Source organism: Podarcis erhardii (genome assembly GCF_964252035.2).
Source record: "Podarcis erhardii genome assembly, chromosome: 10".
NCBI lineage: Eukaryota > Metazoa > Chordata > Lepidosauria > Squamata > Lacertidae > Podarcis > Podarcis erhardii.
The window spans coordinates 18,088,336-18,108,410 of NC_138500.1; the positions used below are offsets into that span (position 1 = coordinate 18,088,336).

Below are 20,075 nucleotides of genomic sequence, written 5' to 3' on the forward strand. Positions count from 1 at the left end.
TCAAAAGGCGGGCAGGAGCAGAAGTGCGGCTTTACCTGAGGCGGCGTGAGGAGCTGAGCTCGGTGACGGGAGAAGGAGGCGTGGCTTCAGCGCCAGGGGCGCGAGAGCGGGCGGTTAGAAGGAACGGCCAAAGGCGCGGCCTCGCCTCTTCGCCCGCTTTCGTGTGCCTGTTGTTACTGCTATTTATTCGCTTCCCTGTGGCCCCTGACGCCTTGCAGTTTTAGCTGCCTTAGTACATAGGTCCCTAACGTGTGCTTGTTCCGTTGAGGTTGCTTTTGGGCGCGTTTATGAATTTAAACAGGTTAGCTGCCGACGTCCTCATAGAATCTCTTCTCACAGACCTGCGGCGCGTTCCTATACATTGCCTACTCAAAAGTAAGCTCCCCAGCGAGGCCTGGGCCTCTTCCAGACTTTGAGGCCCTTAGCCTCTGCTCCCCGCCCCCAGACGAAAAGGAGCCCGTACTCACCATGAAGTTGTTACAGTAAGTGCCACACTTTAAACATTTGGGGATAAAAAGGTGCTGATACTCCCCCCGCCCCCTCAAAAAACAACACTGCAAGCCATATATATATATATATATATACATATATATATATATATATATAACACCACTAAAATCTAATAAGGCACGTTCCTGTCTGATACACATAAAAACAAGGCACGAAACTTACCAAACGCCAAAAAATTAACAGCGTCTAAATCCTGAGCCCTGCTTTTGAACTAGGCCAAATCCCCTGCCCGCCGTCCTCATCCGTGAGGATGTGAGTGACTTCTCTCAGGGTTGCTGAACAAAATGTATATACTGTATTGTAAAGTGCTTTACACAATGACTACTAGCCTTGTTGGCCAAATCAAACAGTTGTAGTTGTGGAGCTCCCTCATCTCTCAATCCCTTTTCCTTTTCTGAGGAGGGGCCCCGGGATGAGTGTAGCCTGTTGGGCATTGCTGCAGTTGCACCCCTTCCCCCACTGGCTCAGAAGCAGGAGAGGCTGCCATGGGGTGCCAGTTTGGTGCTGCTGGGGAAGCTGTTCTCTGGGTACTGCCACTCAGTTGCCAAACAAATCTCTAGCCTTCCTACCATTGTGGATTGCTGAGGAGCTGCTGGGATGATCTCCACTCAATTCTGCAGCTTCAAAGTTGTGGGGAAGGCTGACCACTTGCCAAGGTGAACACGGCAAATGGAATTGTTGAACTTACACAGTATGATACTTGTTCGGTTACAATTTTAATTTTAACAGTTGTGAATGGGGGATGGATAGGTGCCTTTTGGCACAGGCCTTTGTTTGTTTTTAAGCATACAATAGAATAAAACAAGATAAGGCTTAAAAGCCAGCAGAATGGAAAAGCCCTGTGCATGTGTTACTCAGATGTTGGGCATTATTATGTTGAGTGCAGATTAGACCATAGTGTTATTCTCCCCATGATTGTGTGCAGTTGTCTTTAGGGAAATTCCGAAGCTCAAGCATCTGGCTGTATAGGGGCTTTGTACTATCAGGATACCTAGTGTCTGTATCGTGCAGTGCTTGTGCATTGGCATTTCCCTACAGACAACTGTGAACAACACATAGTTATAGAAAGAAATTATAGCACAGGGCAGGTTAAATACATGGTCGCTCTCTATAGTCAATGTAGCTATGCCCTGTATGTGAGAGAAATGTGAACAGGGCTGCAGTCAAACTAAAAGCTTAAAAAGTCCAGGCAAATAGCAACAGTACCTGGTGCTGAAAAGATAATGGGAGATGGTACCAGGGAAGCCTACCTGGGGAACGAGTTCTGAAGGCAGGACAACACAACCAAAAAGATCCTATGTCTGATTACCTCCCTGCCTCAGGTGGAAAGTAGAAAGCCCTCTGATAGGTATCCTAGTTCTAAGCTTTTTAAGGCTTCAAAAGTTTAAACAAGTACATGGAATTGGGACCAGAAAATTAGTTCAACAGTGTAATTCTATGCATACTCCAAATCAGTGCAGACAGGATTGTACTAAGCCCCTTTTGACGCAGTGTGGGATTTACAAGTGAACATGCATAGCAATGGGTTACAATCTGAAGGAAACTAAACTCTAAAAGTACACTGAGGTTCTTAAATTATCATGCTAGATTTTAAGAATAAGGAATGAACAGACTTTTGGGGGTTAATTTACCAGGCTATGGCTTTTTATTATCAACTACTTCTTCATCTGCCATGAGCTTATCTTCAGTTAGTGTGCTTCTTGTTCTTATTGGTTAGGGCACATTTGAGTTTGGTTGGTCTGAATTTGTTTCTGAATCTGACTTGCATTTTTAGTGTTGTTTGCTTACATTCTTATTTGCCAGAGCATTCATATTCCTCAAAGTTGTCTTTCCTAGAAGATGCACTCTGAATTTTTAGAAAGTATTTTGGGAGAAATGTACAATTGCACATCCCTACCTTATTTGTGTTAGTTGCAGAACAGATTTGTAACTGTCAAATTTGTGCTGCAAATAATAAGTAGAATATCAAAAATAACCAAAACTGGTGGAAAGTATGTTTATTGTTCTATATCTTCTTTGACAGGTGAATAGACAATGAGAGGGAAAGCAAGAGAGGTACAGGGACAATAAACTCAGCCAACTCATAACAACATGGTGGGTGAGTATTAATGTATTTATTGTTTCTATTTTATGTAGTATTAGTGTAACATTGCTTGGATAACAGTTTTATGTTGTGGTGGTAGTATAGGCATATTTCCCATTCATAAGATGTGTACTGGTTCAGAAAGTATGAGGACTGGGCTGTTAGCCATGCAGATAGCCACTACTATTGTAAAGGTATGGTTAGGATTCTAAATATAGCTTGGCACTGATAGAACTGTAATACAAATCCATTGGGAAAGTATAAATGTTAGGAATGTATAAGTTGACAGTGGCTGGCAGATTGGCCTGTTTGTAGCAGATGTCATGAGGAAGGTATAAGTGTAAAAGGAGTTAGGATAAACCAGTCAACACATTGTTAAAAAATTTATTAGCAATTTTTAAAATAACATAATTCCTCAGATAAAAATGCAATCTTACAGGAATATACATTTGTCTCACACCAAGGCAATTCTCTAGCTCACTTTGTGGGTCATTCATTCTGTTTATTTAAAATGTGTGAGAAGAGGGCAAGACTGGTTGTTTGTTTTTAACCTATGGCAGGCTTACATTATGGTTACAAACTGTACAGCTTTATTTTACAAGGGCAATTTTAGCCTTCTTGATTCAGTTGGTTCATGAAAACTGGGTCTTAAAACAGTGGGACCTGCTCAACAGCTCTGTCTGGAACATCTTTAAGTTAGATAGTATGAGCATTTTGGATTAGGGAGGAGGAAAAGTGGAGGAATTTACATCTTGACAGATATAACAGCTTTTAAGAGCTCAGTTCATTCATGGATCTAAGCAATTAGAAAGAAAGTTACATGCAGAAATCTGTATCATATCAACTAAACATTTATAGCTGATGGTCAGGGGAAATGAAGTTCCTTGGATGGTCAGAGGAAGTGAAAGTTGTGCATGAGCCCACTGCACACTGAAATTAATAAGATGGATAGTTTTGTCAGGATGAACCCCTCAGTTCAATGAAATAAGGAGAAACATATATTGAGGATATACTTGGTTTGCCTGTTCCTGTAATGTGATCGCAGACATCAATAAGAATGTAGCCTAAAAAACTTGGAATCATACCCTAAATTACATTTGCTTTTGAGCTGGATTACAGTAGGTATTCTTTTCTTTAAAAAAAATTATCCTTGACTTGCTAAGCTTCACTATTTTAGGAAGGAATTCTTCCTTTCTTTCTATATATATATATATATATATCCAAGAAAGGCACAGTGTGGCCTCTTTCATCCAGACACTTTTAAGAAATCAAATTTGTCTGTAGTAGAGGCATCTTTGACAGAGAGACAGCATTGTATAAAACATAGCAATATTTAATGGTAGGGACATGCAACTTGTTTTTTCATGGAAGGATGATTACAGTGGTGCCCCGCAAGACGAATGCCTCGCAAGACGAAAAACCCGCTAGACGAAAGGGTTTTCCGTTTTGGAGGTGCTTCGCAAGACGAATTTCCCTATGGGCTTGCTTCGCAAGACGAAAATGTCTTGCGAGTTTTTCCGACTTTTTCCCCCTTTCTTTTTCTAAGCTGCTAAGCCGCTTATCCGCTAAAAGCCGCTAAGCCGCTAATAGCGCTAAGCCGCTAAGCCGCTAATGGGCTTGCTTCGCAAGACGAAAAAACCGCTAGACGAAGAGACTCGCGGAACGGATTCTTTTCGTCTTGCAAGGCACCACTGTATGTGGAAGCTCTAGGTACGTGAGGTTATGAGGTGCAGCATCTTATCTTGAAATGCTCTTTGTGTGTGTGAGCATTTGAATTAGAGATTTACCTAAAAACATAGAAATCATTTCTTGTTCAGATGTTTAGAGCTTTTAAGACACTTCTTACCCATTCATGTTGCAAGAGCTGTAGAAACTCTTAGTAGGTTCCTAAACGTACATGATTGAGGCAATGAATGATTGAAGTGATAAGTTTTTTTTTTAATATAAATTTGGTTCTGCTGACAGAAATTTCTCAAATAATAGCCCATGGTTAAAACTAGGCCAGAAACATCAAATAGTTTGAATGTGCCACCACACTCTTTGTTTGCCTTGATTAATATGGTGCAAGGATACAGTTTTGCTGCTGAGAGCCTGCTTACATTGATAAGATGCATGGAATGGACTGTGGAGGAGGCTGACATCTATTTTGTATTGTGCTTGCAGTGGTGAAGCCTCTGACACTGGTTGACTAAGTAAGTCAGTATTAATACACTAACTCATGAACACCTGCCCCCAAATCAGTGTTGTAGGCAATGGTCAACTAGGACAAGAATGATGTGTAAAGTAACCTTAGCACTTCAGGATAAAAAGAGGGATTGTGTACGCTGCCTTAAGCTCCTTGGAGGAACAGAAGGGCTAAAATATTATAAGTAAAATAAATAATAAAGGTCAGAAGGGGTTGTATGCTGTGTAGGGAGGGTAGGAGGTCGGCTGCCTAAAGGACTTGGGTCATTCTATGTCATTTCAACGAGGTCATGTCACCCTCCATCTTGGATGTTGATGAAATTTGGTATACACCCATCCCTTATGATTGAAAGAAACTTTTTCCTCTATCAAGAAAGAAATTTTTTTCCTCTATCTCAAATGGTTTAAATTTTATAGCACTTCGAAGTTTCATTAAATCTGTGTTGTCTGTCCCCCGTGAGACCCTCGGCACAATAAACCCTTTTGTAAATTTTTTTTAATTTTTCTTCATAACAATTGATCAGATCTATTTGAAATTTTACACAGAGCTCAATAAAATGATGAGGATTTCAGAAAAAATACACCAGCACTCAAAAGATTTTATAAATGCCTACAAAAAATTATAAATGCACTTGTAGCCTAGTTTTTTTGGTGGAAAACCTAGGTTTAGAAAACCAGAATTTACAGCATGTGGGCATGTAAACAAAAGTTTTTGATGAAGAAAATTATTGCACAGACATGCTCTTTCTTGACAAAGAATGAAATTTATGGGTTTTTATTCCTTGTAATGAAAATTTTACTTTTTTTGGACATCATAGGAAAAAAATGGCTACCATTTTGTACAACTCTCCTACAATCCATAGCTGTAATAGAAAAAATTACTGAAACAAAGTTGTTCATCTTAAAAATTACAATAATATTGGTTATTATAGATTTTTTTGAAAGTGCAGACTTGTTTTTAGTTTTGGGGTATTTAAAATTATGAAAATTGGCTATCGTGAAATCAATAATAATAATAATAATAAATTTGGTCAGAAACTTTAAATGCTGACATGTAAGGTAATAAGACCTAGCAAGAAAAAGATGAAAAGAATTTAAAATTATTATATTCAATTATGCAATATTACATGATCCCCAATTTGTACATGTCTATCTTAGAAAAGAAAAGAAAAAGAGAATGATGTTTGTGTGCCATCTTGAAATAATGGATGCATGGAGACTTTTTAACATTTATGTTAAATATATTGAGGCGTATGACAGCAGATACATTAATAACAGTAAGGACAACAGTTAAACTAAAGTAAAAAATGGCTACCATAACAGATTATGCTATTATCACAGTTGATTACCTTACAAGTTCAATGCTCCTCAGTTTCTTTGCTGTAGCCTCAGTATCACCTGTAAGTATTTCATTTTTTCTTCCATCAACACCAGTGGCTTGCATGACTCATCTGCATTGTATCACCCAACTTCAGCTATCCATGATTCATCCACACAGAGAATAATAGCATACACAACTAGCAAGACTTCTCTGAACTGCAATCTGAGAAAACATTTTAAAATGTCTAATATTTTTAATATTTCTGAAATGAATAATAATTTTTTAAATAATATAAGCCTGATTTGATGTACTCCTATTTGTATATAATACTAAATTTTTAATTTTTGGGAATATTTTTCTTGCTAGGTCTTACTTCCTTACATGTCAGCATTTGATGTTCTACTGACTGTAAATTCTTTTTTTTTCTTTTTTTATATTCCTGATAGCCAATTTTCATAACTTCCGATCCAAAATCCGAAAATTAAAACAAGTCTGCACTTTTGAAAAAACCCTATAATAACCAATATTATTTTAATTTTTAAGATTAACAACTTTGTTTCATTAATGTTTTCTATTACAGCTATGGATTGAAGGAAAGTTGTACAAAATGGCTACCCAGTAGCCATTTCCCCCCACGATGTCCACAAACGTAAAATTTTCATTACAAGGAATAAAAAACCACAAATTTCATTCTTTGTCAAGAAAGAGCATGTCTTTGCAATAATTTTCAACATCAAAAGCTTTTGGTTACATCATTCCCATATGCTGTAAATTTAGGTTTTCTAAACCTAGTTTTTCCATCAAAAAACCTCGGCTACAAGTGCATTTATAATTTTTTGTAGGCATTTATAAAATCTTTTGAGTGCTGGTGTATTTTTTTCTGAAATCCTCATCATTTTATTGAGCTCTGTGTAAAATTTCAAAGAGATCTGATCATTGGTTATGGAGGAAAAAAAACCAAAATGTACACAAGGGTATCTTGTGCCGAGGGTCTCAAGAGGGACAGACAACGCAGATTTAACAAAACTTTGATGTGTTTTAAAATTAAAACCGTTTGAGATACAGGGGGGGAAATTAAGGGGGTTTCTTTCAACCATAAATGAAGGGTGTACACCAAGTTTCATCAAAATCTGAAATGGTGGGGGACAAAACCCTTGGTTTTTTTGCATTGATTTGATGTGGAATGATCCATTTGGGATAAATAAGAACCTGAGGAAGCTTGTGTGATGCAAAGATGGAGAAAGGTGGGCTGAGTTGGAAAAAGGGGGACTGAGGCAAAGCCTCCCAGGGGGCTCAGTGCAGGAAGGAGGTGGATAGGCAAAGGGAGGATAAGAGGGTTAGAGGCTGTGACCAGGGAGCCAAAAGGACATAAGCTGCTAGGACACTAACAAGAGTAGCACAGAAGGAGGATTTTGTCTGATGTGGTTTCTCCCATCACTGTAACATTGTGACCTACAACAACCCTGAGGTTGTAATTTTGGGATTTTTAAAATTTTCACAGCACATAAACTACCTTCTCTACCAATGTGCAAGATACTGACATTAATTCTTATTAAGTAATTGGTGATCATGAGCCAGATAATATGCCTAGAGCAGCTTCTGTGTTCATTTTACTGTTCATGAAAACACAGAATTGTTTTTGTTTTTTATGTGATGGCTTACTTTGTAAGCAGACTTTAGAAAATAGTTTATGAAAAGCAGGCCATAAATAATTAAAGAAGTTACTTATGATGCTAAAGGTTAATATAGATTAGCATAGTCAAACTAAAAGTAGATCCCTAAATGATTTGTTTAAGAGCATAAGAAAAGTATTACATTCAGACCGATAGGATACCAATGGTATTATACTATCTCTGTCAGTGGTGAATACAAGATGCTACAATAATACGTACACCACTACAAGGCAATAATACAGGAACTGTGTTGAAATTCATACTTGCAGAAACTGAGATGAACTAAGATCAATGGGTTTATTTCCTCTTATTTCATATCTCTTTCTGATAGTATAAAATGTAGCTCAAGGATATATGCCCCAAACATGTACAGCACAATTAATCAGGATTCCGCCCCCCCCCCCCTTGCACAAATCCTCACATTAAATGGAGTTTGGGCAGAAGACTGATTGATTGAACCAGCTGTCACCAGTGGACTTCAGCTAGTAAACCAGAGAGAAAATGTTCTGATAAAATAATTGCAGAATAATATCACTGATGGCTGTTTCATCATTAACACTCCTTCTAATACTAAACTTATGTAGTGAGTGTTTTGTCCGGAATGTCTCTGGATGTTGCAGCATGCTTGGGGGACCCCTAATGTTTGCAGAAGTATAAAAAGGCTTCTTTAAAAACAAAAACACACAAAGCACCCCCCCCCCCGAACAATGAGGACTGAACATGTGCAATAGCCACAGAATATTGTGTGATAGCTGGAAAAGGAAAATGGAGAACAAGATGGAGGAGTGGAATGCCCTGCTTGGAAGGAGGGGCTGGCTGGAACCCAAACTGTGACGGTATACAACAGTATTTTTAACAGGTCCTGCCAGGTCCCACTTGTTCCTCCTAGCAGCAATCTGACACATAGGACATAAAACTGGGGCACCCATGGGCAAAGTAAGGGTTTCTGTGCATTCCCCAGGTATTCAGAAAAAATACTATTTTGTAAAAAAGAAAAGAGGGGAAGGGACAGAAAAGAACCCATCTTCCAACGAGAACTGCATATGAGCAAAGCTCTCCTATAATAATGGTACGTTAAGACATGTATAAAATCTCTGACGGTGATGAACGCTGGAGGGCTGGATTGGCTTTTCAACAAGGAAAAAGAGGAGCAGACAACACAGGGAGTAGGGATTAAAAAAACCCAAAACCCTCCCCTGCTATACTTTTCAATTTAGGAGCTATGGCAATTCCAAAACTTATCTGCATTGATTTACAATGCAGTAGCACTCAGAATTGAGGATGGTGATGGCAGCCCCCAGCCCTGAACAATCTGAAATAAGTTCAAGGTCCCCTGACTCATGTCAGGATAATGCTCCTATCCCTGCAAAGTACTGCTGAGGTTTAGGTCTAGCTGAACAAACCCCACCCTCACCCCCACCAGTTATTACAGTTTTCAAGTTTGTGGCTGCTGAGTATGTATGTATAGGTTAAAGCACTATCCTCCTGTTGTACCACTCTGGTTGGAAGCCATTCCCACCACTGTCCCTCAACCATTTCTGTCCTCTCAGGAGCAATAAGTTCAAGGGACAAAGGAGTCTGAATTCTCCCCCCCCCCCCGCTCCCAAGTCCTAATAGGCCTTCAATATTTAGGATAGTATTTCCTGCATGGAATGTATATGGTATACCTGTATGAACTGCATATTGTTAATACATGGTGTGGATGTGATTAAATCCCACACTTCATTGCAAGTAAAGGACCAGTCTCCACCTATGAAACTACAATAAATGAGACAACCCTGTCTCTTTATTCTGGAGTCACATTTTTCCTTATGTAGTCACTACTATCTCAGGGCCCTTATCCTTCTGTGATCAAGTCTACTTAGTAAAAATGTCATATGGTATCTCTTTGCTGCCCGCCTCCCCCCATTTACTTATGTGAAATTAGCAATATTAAGCTGGAGGACATAGGAGGTTCCTTTCAGCCATATATTCTATTAATTTCAGTTCTCTTTGTGTGGTCTCACTAGCTTCAAATCAGTTAGATTTCCCATGTTTGTTAAGTTGAAAATGATTAAGAATCTCCTGTATACATGGCATAGTTCGTTCTCTCTCTCTCTCTCTCTCTCTCTCTCTCTCTCTCTCTGTGTGTGTGTGTGTGTGTGTGTGTTATTAAATCTCACATTTTTTCTTTTTCTGTGTTAGAATTTTGATGGCCTGGCAAATGTTACTGTTTTGATCTTTTATCAGGTAAAGAACAGTTTTGCCCAAATAATTTCCATGTAAGAAACTGTAACATATAAAACAACCGTCTCTTTGTAGTGTGAAGTCAGAACCCAACCCAGGATTTTGATTAATCTTCTAGAGATTAATTGGACACAACTGTCCATTCATCTATCCAACTTCATAGTTCCTTGATTCATATTCCATTCCATTTATATTAGAACTGTAATGTTTAATACAAATCAATGTACAATTATACCAAATATGGTTCAAATGTGGGCTCTTCCTGTAAAGGATGAGTTTATTTTTAAATGTTATTAAGAAGCGCACAAATTGCAATTGTTACTAAGAGAATAATCTCAGCAACTGAACAGTTAGCAAGCTGTGTGTTTTCTTGAAAAGTTGTCTCCATGGTTGTCAAATCATAACTTGCCTTTAAGTAAGAATGTTTCATAGAATGATCTCAAACTCTTCAGTCAGAAAAAGACACAGAAGCCTGGCTGAGACCCATACAACTCTTATATTGGCATCAGTCTAAAGAAAGCAATGATACATTGCTTTAGAAATTATCAAGAAATGTAAAAAAATGCATTTGCCCTTTTTGTTGTTGTCATAGTCATCAACGGGGTGGGACTAGGGTTAGAAAACAAAGCAGAAATAGATGTGGTCCTGTACATAGTGCTCCTTTGGCTGTCCCTTCAGACTCCAGTGCAGTGGGGGTGGGGTAATAAAACAGGTTGGATCCCTTGCAGTAGCAGCAACATCTGCATCATTGTAATCATCAACATCTTCATCATACATGTTCACTTGAAGAAGCAGACGATGCAGAAAAGTTCTCGGGCTAAGGGAACTCCAGCTCTGGATCATTAAGCCCAGCTTTCCTCCCATAATCTAAATCATACAGAATAAGGAGGGGGGGGGAATCCAATATAACCGGCCTGGTAGAATGACCAAGGGTGATGGGGGAAGATGGAAGTCTTGGTACTTGCAATAAATGTCTTTAGTCTGCAGTGTAGACAGTTGTCGAGCTGCAGGAGTGAACAAACTCAAAAGAGTGATGGTTGGCTTTTTCCCCTTGTAGAAAACAACCCAGTCTTTAGCTTCTGTAAAGCTTCCATCGGCAGTGCAGTGATTGTATCCAACATGTAAGCCCAATACAAAGGGAAAAGAAAGGACATTTTATGGAACCAAAGCTTTTCCCCTTTTCCTTACCATGCCCCAGACTGCCCCACTTAAAGGAGGCAGTAGCTCTTTGCTCAGACCCATTTAAGCATCTCTTTCTATGCTTATATTATAGCGACTTGAAGTAAAATAGCAGCCACTCATAATCTAAACTGTGCTGGCAGCAGCAAGCTCTGGCCATGGTCCACCAAAATCTCAGTTAAAATATCTGCAAAGTACCTTTCATTCATTGGTGATTGATACAAAATAGGGTATAGACAGACTATGACAAATATATTAAAGAACTAAGATCTTTCATCCGGTGCTTGAAATTTGGATAGAAACTCCTTCCTCTAATACCCAAATGCACAATGATGGCAGAAGAACCTACTTTGCGTAAATTGCATCTTCAGTCTAACTTTCTATAGAAACAAAAGATGCTCCATACCATAGGTAAATGATTTCATTAATACCTAAACCCAGAAGATTCTATATATAACAGTTTGTTTTGACAGAAATTGTAGCACCAGTATATACTTAGAAAACATTGTTAATTCCTGTCAAGTGTGTATATATCGTGGTTAATATAAATTCAGTGAATAATTTGCATAAATATGCAATTTTGCACACTCACATAAAGGCATAGAGAATGTGTTTAAATAGGCAGTGTAAACAGGGGTTTTTGTAAAATGCCTGCACAGTATGCATAGTCTCCAAATAATATCAATAAATATATAAAACTGGATAATATAAACAGATTAGATAATACACTGCCTGGTCAACATGCATAATTTTTGTGTTAAGACTATTCATTTTGATAAGGACATGTATGAAACTAAAATCACTTTTTCAACATCACTTGGATACCCCTGACAATGTTCAAAATTAATTACTTATGCTATCACTTTGTATTTGTTCTCTGTGCCTTTCTGTAAATTTGCAAAGTCACAATTTAACTCTAACTAACCTCAATAAATGCATGTCAAAGCAGTACAGTACTTATGGCTGGATGCATGAAATATCAGTTCTCTGACAAATACCACAGGGGGTAAAGGAATAGCACCATATACAACCAGTTATGGCTGGTATTTTACTACCTGTGGAATTTACACTTTTATAGGAACTCATAGGGTGATATCCAAGGTTAGTCAGAGTAGACCCATTGAAATCAATGGACTTAAGTCTGATTATCATTGGTAGTATACGACTAGTGATAAGTTTGCAATTGCATATAACTGTCTTCATCTATTCCCTTGGAATGCTGTCATAATCAGCGAAGAATAATGCAGCCACCTAATTCCCCATTCCCAAACGTGCAGTGCATGCTTACGTTGGGAGTGGGCAATTCTAAATGAATTTAGGATTGGTTTACATGCATGTGTGTATCATTTAATTTCACTTGATTACTAAATGGCTTACAGTTGTGAACCAATTCAACTGAAAAGCTTTAGGCCCCTTCTGATGTTTATTTAAGTAGCATGAGAGCTGCTGCAGTTCAGCTGTTTCCTATGCTGCTTGAGTGGCATCAGAAGCCCTAATATGGGAGGAGTCCACAATGTGCCATCCCACACCATTATCACTATTCCTAAAGTTGGGGTATCATAGGCATGAGAAGGAGCCATACTGCCATCTCCACCCATGTGTCCATCCTGAGGTGCAGGAAGGATTTACACTGACGCAGCTCCCATTTTATGAAGTTAATGTCAGAATGGATCCTTTGAATTTTAGGTGATCTGAAGTTATATGAAAAGTATTTCTGTTGTATTTGCTCTGTTTTGGCTTGTTGAGAAATGAAATTAATATCTTGATATTAGTCATTAGCAACATAATCCTATACACATCTACTCAGAAATAAGTCTCATTGAGGTTAATGGGACTTAGGTATACCTATGGGTATAGGATTGTAGTCTTTTTGGTATAAATAAAAAAATAAAAAAATTGTCCAGTAGCACCTTAGAGACTATGCACATGAAAGCTTATACCCACAACAAACTTAGTTGGTCTCTAAGGTGCTACTGGACAATTTTTTTACAGTGGTACCTCGGGTTAAGAACTTAATTCATTCTGGAGGTCCATTCTTAACCTGAAACTGTTCTTAACCTGAGGTACCACTTTAGCTAATGTGGCCTCCCGCTGTCGACGCGCGATTTGTGTTCTCATCCTGAAGCAAAGTTCTTAACCCGAGGTACTATTTCTGGGTTAGCGGAGTCTGTAACCTGAAGCGTCTGTAACCTGAAGCATCTATAACCCAAGGTACCACTGTATTTATTTCAACTGCGTCAGACCAACACGGCTACCTACCTGAATCTAGAGTCTTTTTGATGAATACTGTATGCAGGTGTGGACTGGCCCTAGTAATTATGAATATGATATTGAGGAATGACAGCTATTCTGGATTAATAAAAAATGAATGAAATTGTTTGATCTAATGCATACATTGTTGGAAACAGTTAATGAGGATTCTTAAGCGCAAACAAAACTAAAAAAAGCAAGTTGTTTCCAGGCGGATTCTGGCTCTCTGCTCTCATTGCAGCATGGTTATTAATTGTTGGCCAGGATGTGATTTTGGAGAACATGCTATATAAATTGTGTGCACAGTTGTCAGGGCTGTCTCAGGACATTTTGCCATTAGAGGCAAAACAGAAAATCCTGACCCCTCATCCGCTGTGTGTCTGCTGCTGTACGTCTGCTCACTTGCTGGATCTGCTGCCTCTCCCAGCTTTCTGGAGCTTGTTGCCCTGAGGCAACTGCCACACTTCACCTCATGGGTGGGCTTGGCCCTGACAGTTGTATAATGCCTCTCCAAGAATGGATATTATCATACTTTGCAAAATTTGATTGATTTTTCATATAGTTCAACCTATTTAATAAGTCTTCTTGTTGGAGCCTTCTATAAGTGAATGCATGGTTTAATAAAATCCGGAGCATGATGGTTATGAGCAAAGTAGAAAAAAATAGTAAAATTAAGAGAAGAAGGACAAAAAAGAGGGTTTTTTTTACTTTTCAGTATGTTATTACAAATATTAACACTGGAGGGGAAATATATACTCATCTTTGATCTTTTTGTTAGCCCCTTTGAGTGTGGTTTCAGAGAAGAGAGGAAAACACATTCATTTATGTAATAGATGAAGTATAGTGACTTATAACCATCAATCTACAACCTAGTACTTCTCTGTTAAATGCAAAGTAGTAAATGTATAGTAGTTCTCCACAAGCACATGGTTAAAAATATAATTTGCTACCACAAGATATAGTAATGACTGCCAGCTTGGATGGCTTTAAAGGGGGGTTGACAAAGTCATGGAGGATAATGCTCTCAATGCTATTAACCAGGATAGTTGTGTACTGCCTCCAGTAAGGGAGGTGGTATGCCTCTGAATACCAGTTTCTGTGGAGCACCAGGGGGGAGAGTGCTCATGACCTGCTTGTTGGTCACTATCAGAGCAGGAGATGCTTGACTAGATAGGTCTTAGGAGCAAACGTTCCAGCTCCAGAAAACATGCTTTGAAGACCTTCCTGCTTTGGATGGCCTTTTGCCTTGCTTCAGCTAATTTCTATTTTAAATGCTGTTGTTGTATTGTTTTCTATACTGAAATTTTATTGTTTTAAATTTATACCAATTTAATAATGTAATCTGTTTTATAAATAATATATTGCTTTGGAAAATGCAGTATAAATACCTGGTGGCAATGTTGCAGCACAGAAGCATACTTGAGACCGCTGATTTTCATGAGCTTAACAGTTCTCAGTTCTGTGTTAGATTATAGTATTATTATTAAATTTGTATACCAATTGTAGCCAATAAGACAGTACTTATTTTTAAAAGAAAGGAATGGATAGGGGTTTCATTTGCTGAAGTAGGGACACGGGTGGCGCTGTGGTCTAAACGACCGAGCCTGTTGAGTTTGCATATCATAAGGTTGGCAGTTTGAATCTGCCTGGCGGGGTGAGCTCCTGTTGCTTTGTCCCAGCTCTTGCCAACATAGCAGTTCGAAAGCATACCAGTGTGAAGAGATAAATAGGTACCACTGCGGTGGGAAGGTAAACGACATTTTTGTGCACTCTGGCACTTGTCATGGTATTCCATGTGCCAGAGGGGTTTAGTCATCCTGGCCACATGACCCGGAAAGCTGTCTGTGGCAAATGCCGACTCCCTCAGCCTGAAAGCGGAGATGAACGCTACACCCCATAGCTGAATTCGACTGGACTTAACCATCCAGGGGTCGTTTACCTTGTTAACTTCATTTGCTGAAAATAATGAGGCATTAGCTCCAGGATAGAAACTTTGTTTGTACTGCTGAAGCAAATGCAGATCAGGACCAGGCTGATAAGACAGATTTTTTCCTGAGGAAGTGGCCAGAATTAGTTAACTATTGGATGCTGGTTAAACAAAAAGTATATAAGAACCCTTAGCCAGAGAATGTGACCTTTTCTGCAGATTTATGATTGGACTGCCTGACATTTAGATGTTGGGGGCTTATATAATATGATACACAAGCCATATATTCCAGAACAGAACTTACTTGATTTGGAAGACTTCTGAGTAAGTGGCTTAGATAGTCATAAAATCTGAGTGTGTTAAAAGTCATGCCATATAACTGCTGAGCCTCAGGCCTTGAGACAAGATAACTAAAGCAACCTCAGGAAATAACTGTCCAGATTTTTTGCTTTTAAAAAGGCATTTTTATAGCCTCCATAGATATCTTACCGGTATTTGAATCTCTGAAATTTTGGGTTAATTTGTTTCTGTCCTACCTGTGATGGAAATGCAATTTCCCCTCATTTCTGTTCAATATGCCCCATTATGTATGTGCATATCTTTCTGAAACACGTGTATTCAAATCAGTATTGAATATATAATTCCAAGGAATATATTCTGTATTTCTTATTCTGAACTGCAGATTATGCTCACAGTCCTAATCAGTTATAATAGTGCTCATCGTGACTGATAGTCACTCATTGTGACTGAATTCAGCCCCTCCCCCAATGAACAAGTGATTGGGTGTTGAAAGAGGTCATAGTGCCAACCATATGATCAGGTGGTAGATGGTAGCAGATGTGCTCGGACACATGCATACAAGCAATTTGTGAGTATCACGCAGCTGAATGGACATATTTTTGGACTGGGGTTATGTTGAACAATTGCCATCTTGCCAACATGTTCCTCCTGGCCCATTAGTCCTCCTCTCCCTGCCCTTATTTGCCATTATTGTTTTATGCTCTTAACATTATTTTGCATTGTGTTCTTTTATCATCTTGTGATCTTTTCCAATGTAAGGTGGTTCTAAAAACTAATAATTACTACCTGTGTTTTATACAGTTCTTCAATTAATCAGGCTAAAGGCAAATGCAATTTTATCAGATTGTATTCAGATTCTTATTCATAATACTCTTTAAATGCTTCTCAGAGTGCTACAATTTAGTGAGTTGTTCTCCATCTTAAACTTGTGCATTTTGTTCTTTGTTCCTATGAATAACAAGTTATATTTATTGTTGTTTAACTTCATGTTTTGGTATTTTTTGTCATCCTAATAATTTTTTTAATTACTTTTTCCTCTAAAGTAATTGTACTCCCTTTAAATGTGCAAATTTGGTGAAGGGTGCTTTGCACTCAGCTTGATATAAATCTGCAACTAAAACCGTGACTAACTCATGAAGAGCATTAATTTGATGTTGTTACATTCATTATTCTTCTAGTATTTTCTCTATAGTAAAATAAATTATTCCCCTTCCTGGAGTTGCTGATGCCAGCTCAGTTTATAGGAAAGGATCAACTGGACTATCTTTGTATAGTGAAATTTGCCACCCTTTAGTGAGGAGAATCATTTTAACTGTGCAAAGGGGTTAAACCTGGATAAAAATTCTCAGCTCCAGAAAGCAAGGTACTCTTTCCATCTCAATTCATTACTGTGCATGTTCAAGGGAGTGCAGAAAAAAGAAAGTGAACACAAGATATGCAAAATCAGTTAATGATCAACCTGCCAGTGGGTTGCAGACTAGTTACTTAACACCAGGTACACTTTGTTCATTGTACAAATTAAAAAAGGGAAAAATTGTATACCCTTTCCCCCCAACCACATGTAGAAAAGCACTTAAAAGTTCAAAGGTAAAGCTTGGCACACTCCAAATACGAAATGATTTACTTTACATGCAGCAAAATATACAAGAATTGTTATTTTCCCCTTAAACAAACTTAATTCATCATATTTGCTTGGCACAATTGCAATTCATTTTAAAAAAATAGTTGAAAAATACTGAAACTGACCTGAATTCAAGTATTACGGTTTCTTCAACAGAAACATCATCAATGCAATAAAACATCACACAGAATATATCGAAACGTAACTCCTTCTCACTTGTGTGGTTTTTTTTTTGTTTTCTTTAATTCCCTTGTTTTGTTTTTCTATACAGTTTTAATGCCAACACAATTCACAAATTGTATTCAAAATTAATATTATTGCATTGTTTTTGCATATCTTGTGGAACAGAAAATGCAAAGAGTTACTGATTCCCCTTTCAAAAGCAGAGACAGTGGTATATTTTTACACTCACATGACCCCAGATACAGCTCTCCTGCAGTTATACCAGGAAGTGGAGAACTGTATGAACTTACAAACTTTCAGGCATGCATTCACTCTCTCATTCAGTCCTGTTCACTCATTCACACACCCGCAAATATACCTACCACTATAAAGAATCCAAATCGATCACTCATATGTGCAAGACTATATCAAGTGCATTGCCTACTATCTTTAAATTATAAAACAACAACAAAAAGGAGATTTCCATTACTTCAAATAAAATTACAAATTCTGGTGTACATAATGGTTGGCAAAACTCTTCTAATATCATTATTAGTTTCTACCCAAATTTCAATGGAGGGAAACAAAAAAAAAAATTTAAATAGTACAACATAATCAAATCAAACCAATTTTAAACATTTGCAAAGGTGAGAAAGAAAACAAAAAGTTAGGTGATTACAAAACTTTGTAAACACTCCGTTCACCCCCTCCCTCAAAAAATAAAATACCATAAAATAAAGTATTCAAAAATAAAAATTAGAACATGCTTTCAATAAAATATCAAACAGCAAAAACAAGGAGAGATCTACATTAGCCCATCACCACATCTCTTTGAAATGGGCGGGTTGCCTGAACTCCGGTTTGACAGAGCTGGCTTCCTGCTCCTTGAGCAGTTGGCACAGCTAGCTGTCTGAGCTCTGATTGGTTGGCAGAGTAGACTGCCTGAGCTCTGATTGACTGGCAGAGAAGTCTGCCTAGGAGTCTCTGCATTTCCATTAATAAGCATCTGCAATATTGCCATCTACATCTCCTGTACCATTGCCACTTCTGCTTCCTCCTCCAACTCCTCTTCCTCAGCAAAGTGTGGGGATCTGTTGCTGAAGTCTTCTATTCCACTTGCAGATCAAAAGGGCCTTGGCTTTATGGAGATGGTGAGGCTCATACAGAATATGTGCAAAATGATTCTTTTTTGTACAAGCAAAGTTGAAAGACACCCGTTTGATGCAGTGTCCTTTTGGCTAGGGCCATTCACAGGAAGCTGAGGTTTTCCATCACATTCAGGAAGCAGCTGTTGTTCCTTGTGCAGGGACTGAGAAAAGGAGGGATCTGACTCTCCTCCTTTTACTTGTCGTCATTCTTCCATGGACACATGCTGGGGTTGTATATTCACTCCTGAAAAGCTCTTTTACACCACCCAACTCTGCAATTCTTCCTGACGGAAATGAATGAAGAACGCTGTTCTGGTTACTCCAGGTCACGAGAACAGTGAGGCACTTCTGAAACAAACCCATTAGGAACATTGAAACAAATTAAAAAACCAGCATCACTTTCAGCCTTGGCAACTACAGGCTGCTGATATAAATCCTGCTGTCCTTAGGCTCCTCTTGACTTTTTCTACAATCTGGGTTCTGGGCTGTTTCCTCTTTCTCTCCCATACAGTCCTGCCCTGGGTCCCTGCAGTTAACAAAAGGCAAGAGGTTGCCATTGGGGCTTGGCTTGCTGTTACCATTGAGAATGTTGTCAGCAGCATTCTCCATTTCTTCTATTGTCAAGTCACAAGCATCAGCCAGCTCTTGGGTTGTGACCTCAATAAACTTTGGATCTTGAGCAAACTGCACCAGGCCTTCCGAAATCAAGACCTTTAAAGAGCCAGGAGATCAAACACAAGAAAGAAAAGCAGAAATCAATTTTAATATAATAACAAGAGCCAAAGCAATTTGTGGAAATAACGGACAGTAATAATTTGATGGGTAAACCTGGCTTTATAGGACAATGGCTTGGGCCCTATCTTTCCTTCTATGAATGGAGCAGTTAATGTAATAAGGCTTTCCCATTATCCCCTTCCTCTTCAGTCTGCAGCACCCCTGAAAATCTGATTGTAGGGATTGGGAATGGTATTGAATATGGTGTTGTGGGGTTGCTGAATTGGCAAAAATATTCCCCCCCCTAACATGAACTAAACAGCAATTTAGGATCAAAGGCTGCAATCCTAACCCACTTACTTGGGAGTAAGTCCCATTGAATTCAGTTGGGCTTACTTTTGAGGAGACATGGTTAGGATTGCACTTTGAGCCAATTTTGTTTTATTCATTTGCTAGTATAGATAAATAAAGTGAAATACTCACATAATAGTGGGGATATTAATGGCCTTGGACAATTACGTAGACATTTTAATAAACCCCTGCCCTCAGGCCCAACCTTCCTGTTTCTATTTGACAAACTTTATATCCTACATAAGGAATTATTTTCCTTTCATACATTTACTGTTAATTAATTTTGTAAAAGGCAAAGAATTCACAGGGGTCTCAAAAACTGCATGACTGGGATAAAAACTGGTGGTCTTGTTCAGATTAATGGTCTATCTAAGAATTGTAAGAGTTTTGGATTCATCTAAAGGAAAAGTAAGCTTAACCTCCTAT

At 38.5% G+C, this 20,075-nt stretch overlaps 1 protein-coding gene and 1 long non-coding RNA gene across 27 annotated transcripts in view; one reads left to right on the top strand and one right to left on the bottom strand.

Moving 5' to 3' along the window:
- The first annotated feature begins 48 nt into the window (after window positions 1–48).
- The window catches only part of LOC309352025, a 123,865-nt gene continuing 103,838 nt past the window's right edge, over window positions 49–20,075 (top strand). For 10 of the 19 annotated variants that reach the window (XR_014160998.1, XR_014161000.1, XR_014161001.1 and 7 more), the window contains exons 1-3: window positions 49–482; window positions 2,534–2,608; window positions 9,956–10,000. This is a non-coding gene — a long non-coding RNA (uncharacterized lncRNA). The remainder of the gene's footprint in view (window positions 483–2,533; window positions 2,609–9,955; window positions 10,001–20,075) is intronic. The other 9 variants (XR_014160997.1, XR_014160999.1, XR_014161003.1 and 6 more) reach the window with 1 other exon arrangement.
- CACNA1C (calcium voltage-gated channel subunit alpha1 C) overlaps window positions 10,475–20,075 on the bottom strand; it is a gene marked incomplete at its 5' end in the record, with an annotated part of 484,372 nt that continues 474,771 nt past the window's right edge. For all 8 annotated transcript variants that reach the window (XM_081879585.1, XM_081879587.1, XM_081879586.1 and 5 more), the window contains one exon: window positions 10,475–19,295. In XM_081879585.1, the coding sequence (XP_081735711.1) occupies window positions 18,999–19,295 (297 nt within the window). In that variant the 3' untranslated portion in view covers window positions 10,475–18,998. The remainder of the gene's footprint in view (window positions 19,296–20,075) is intronic.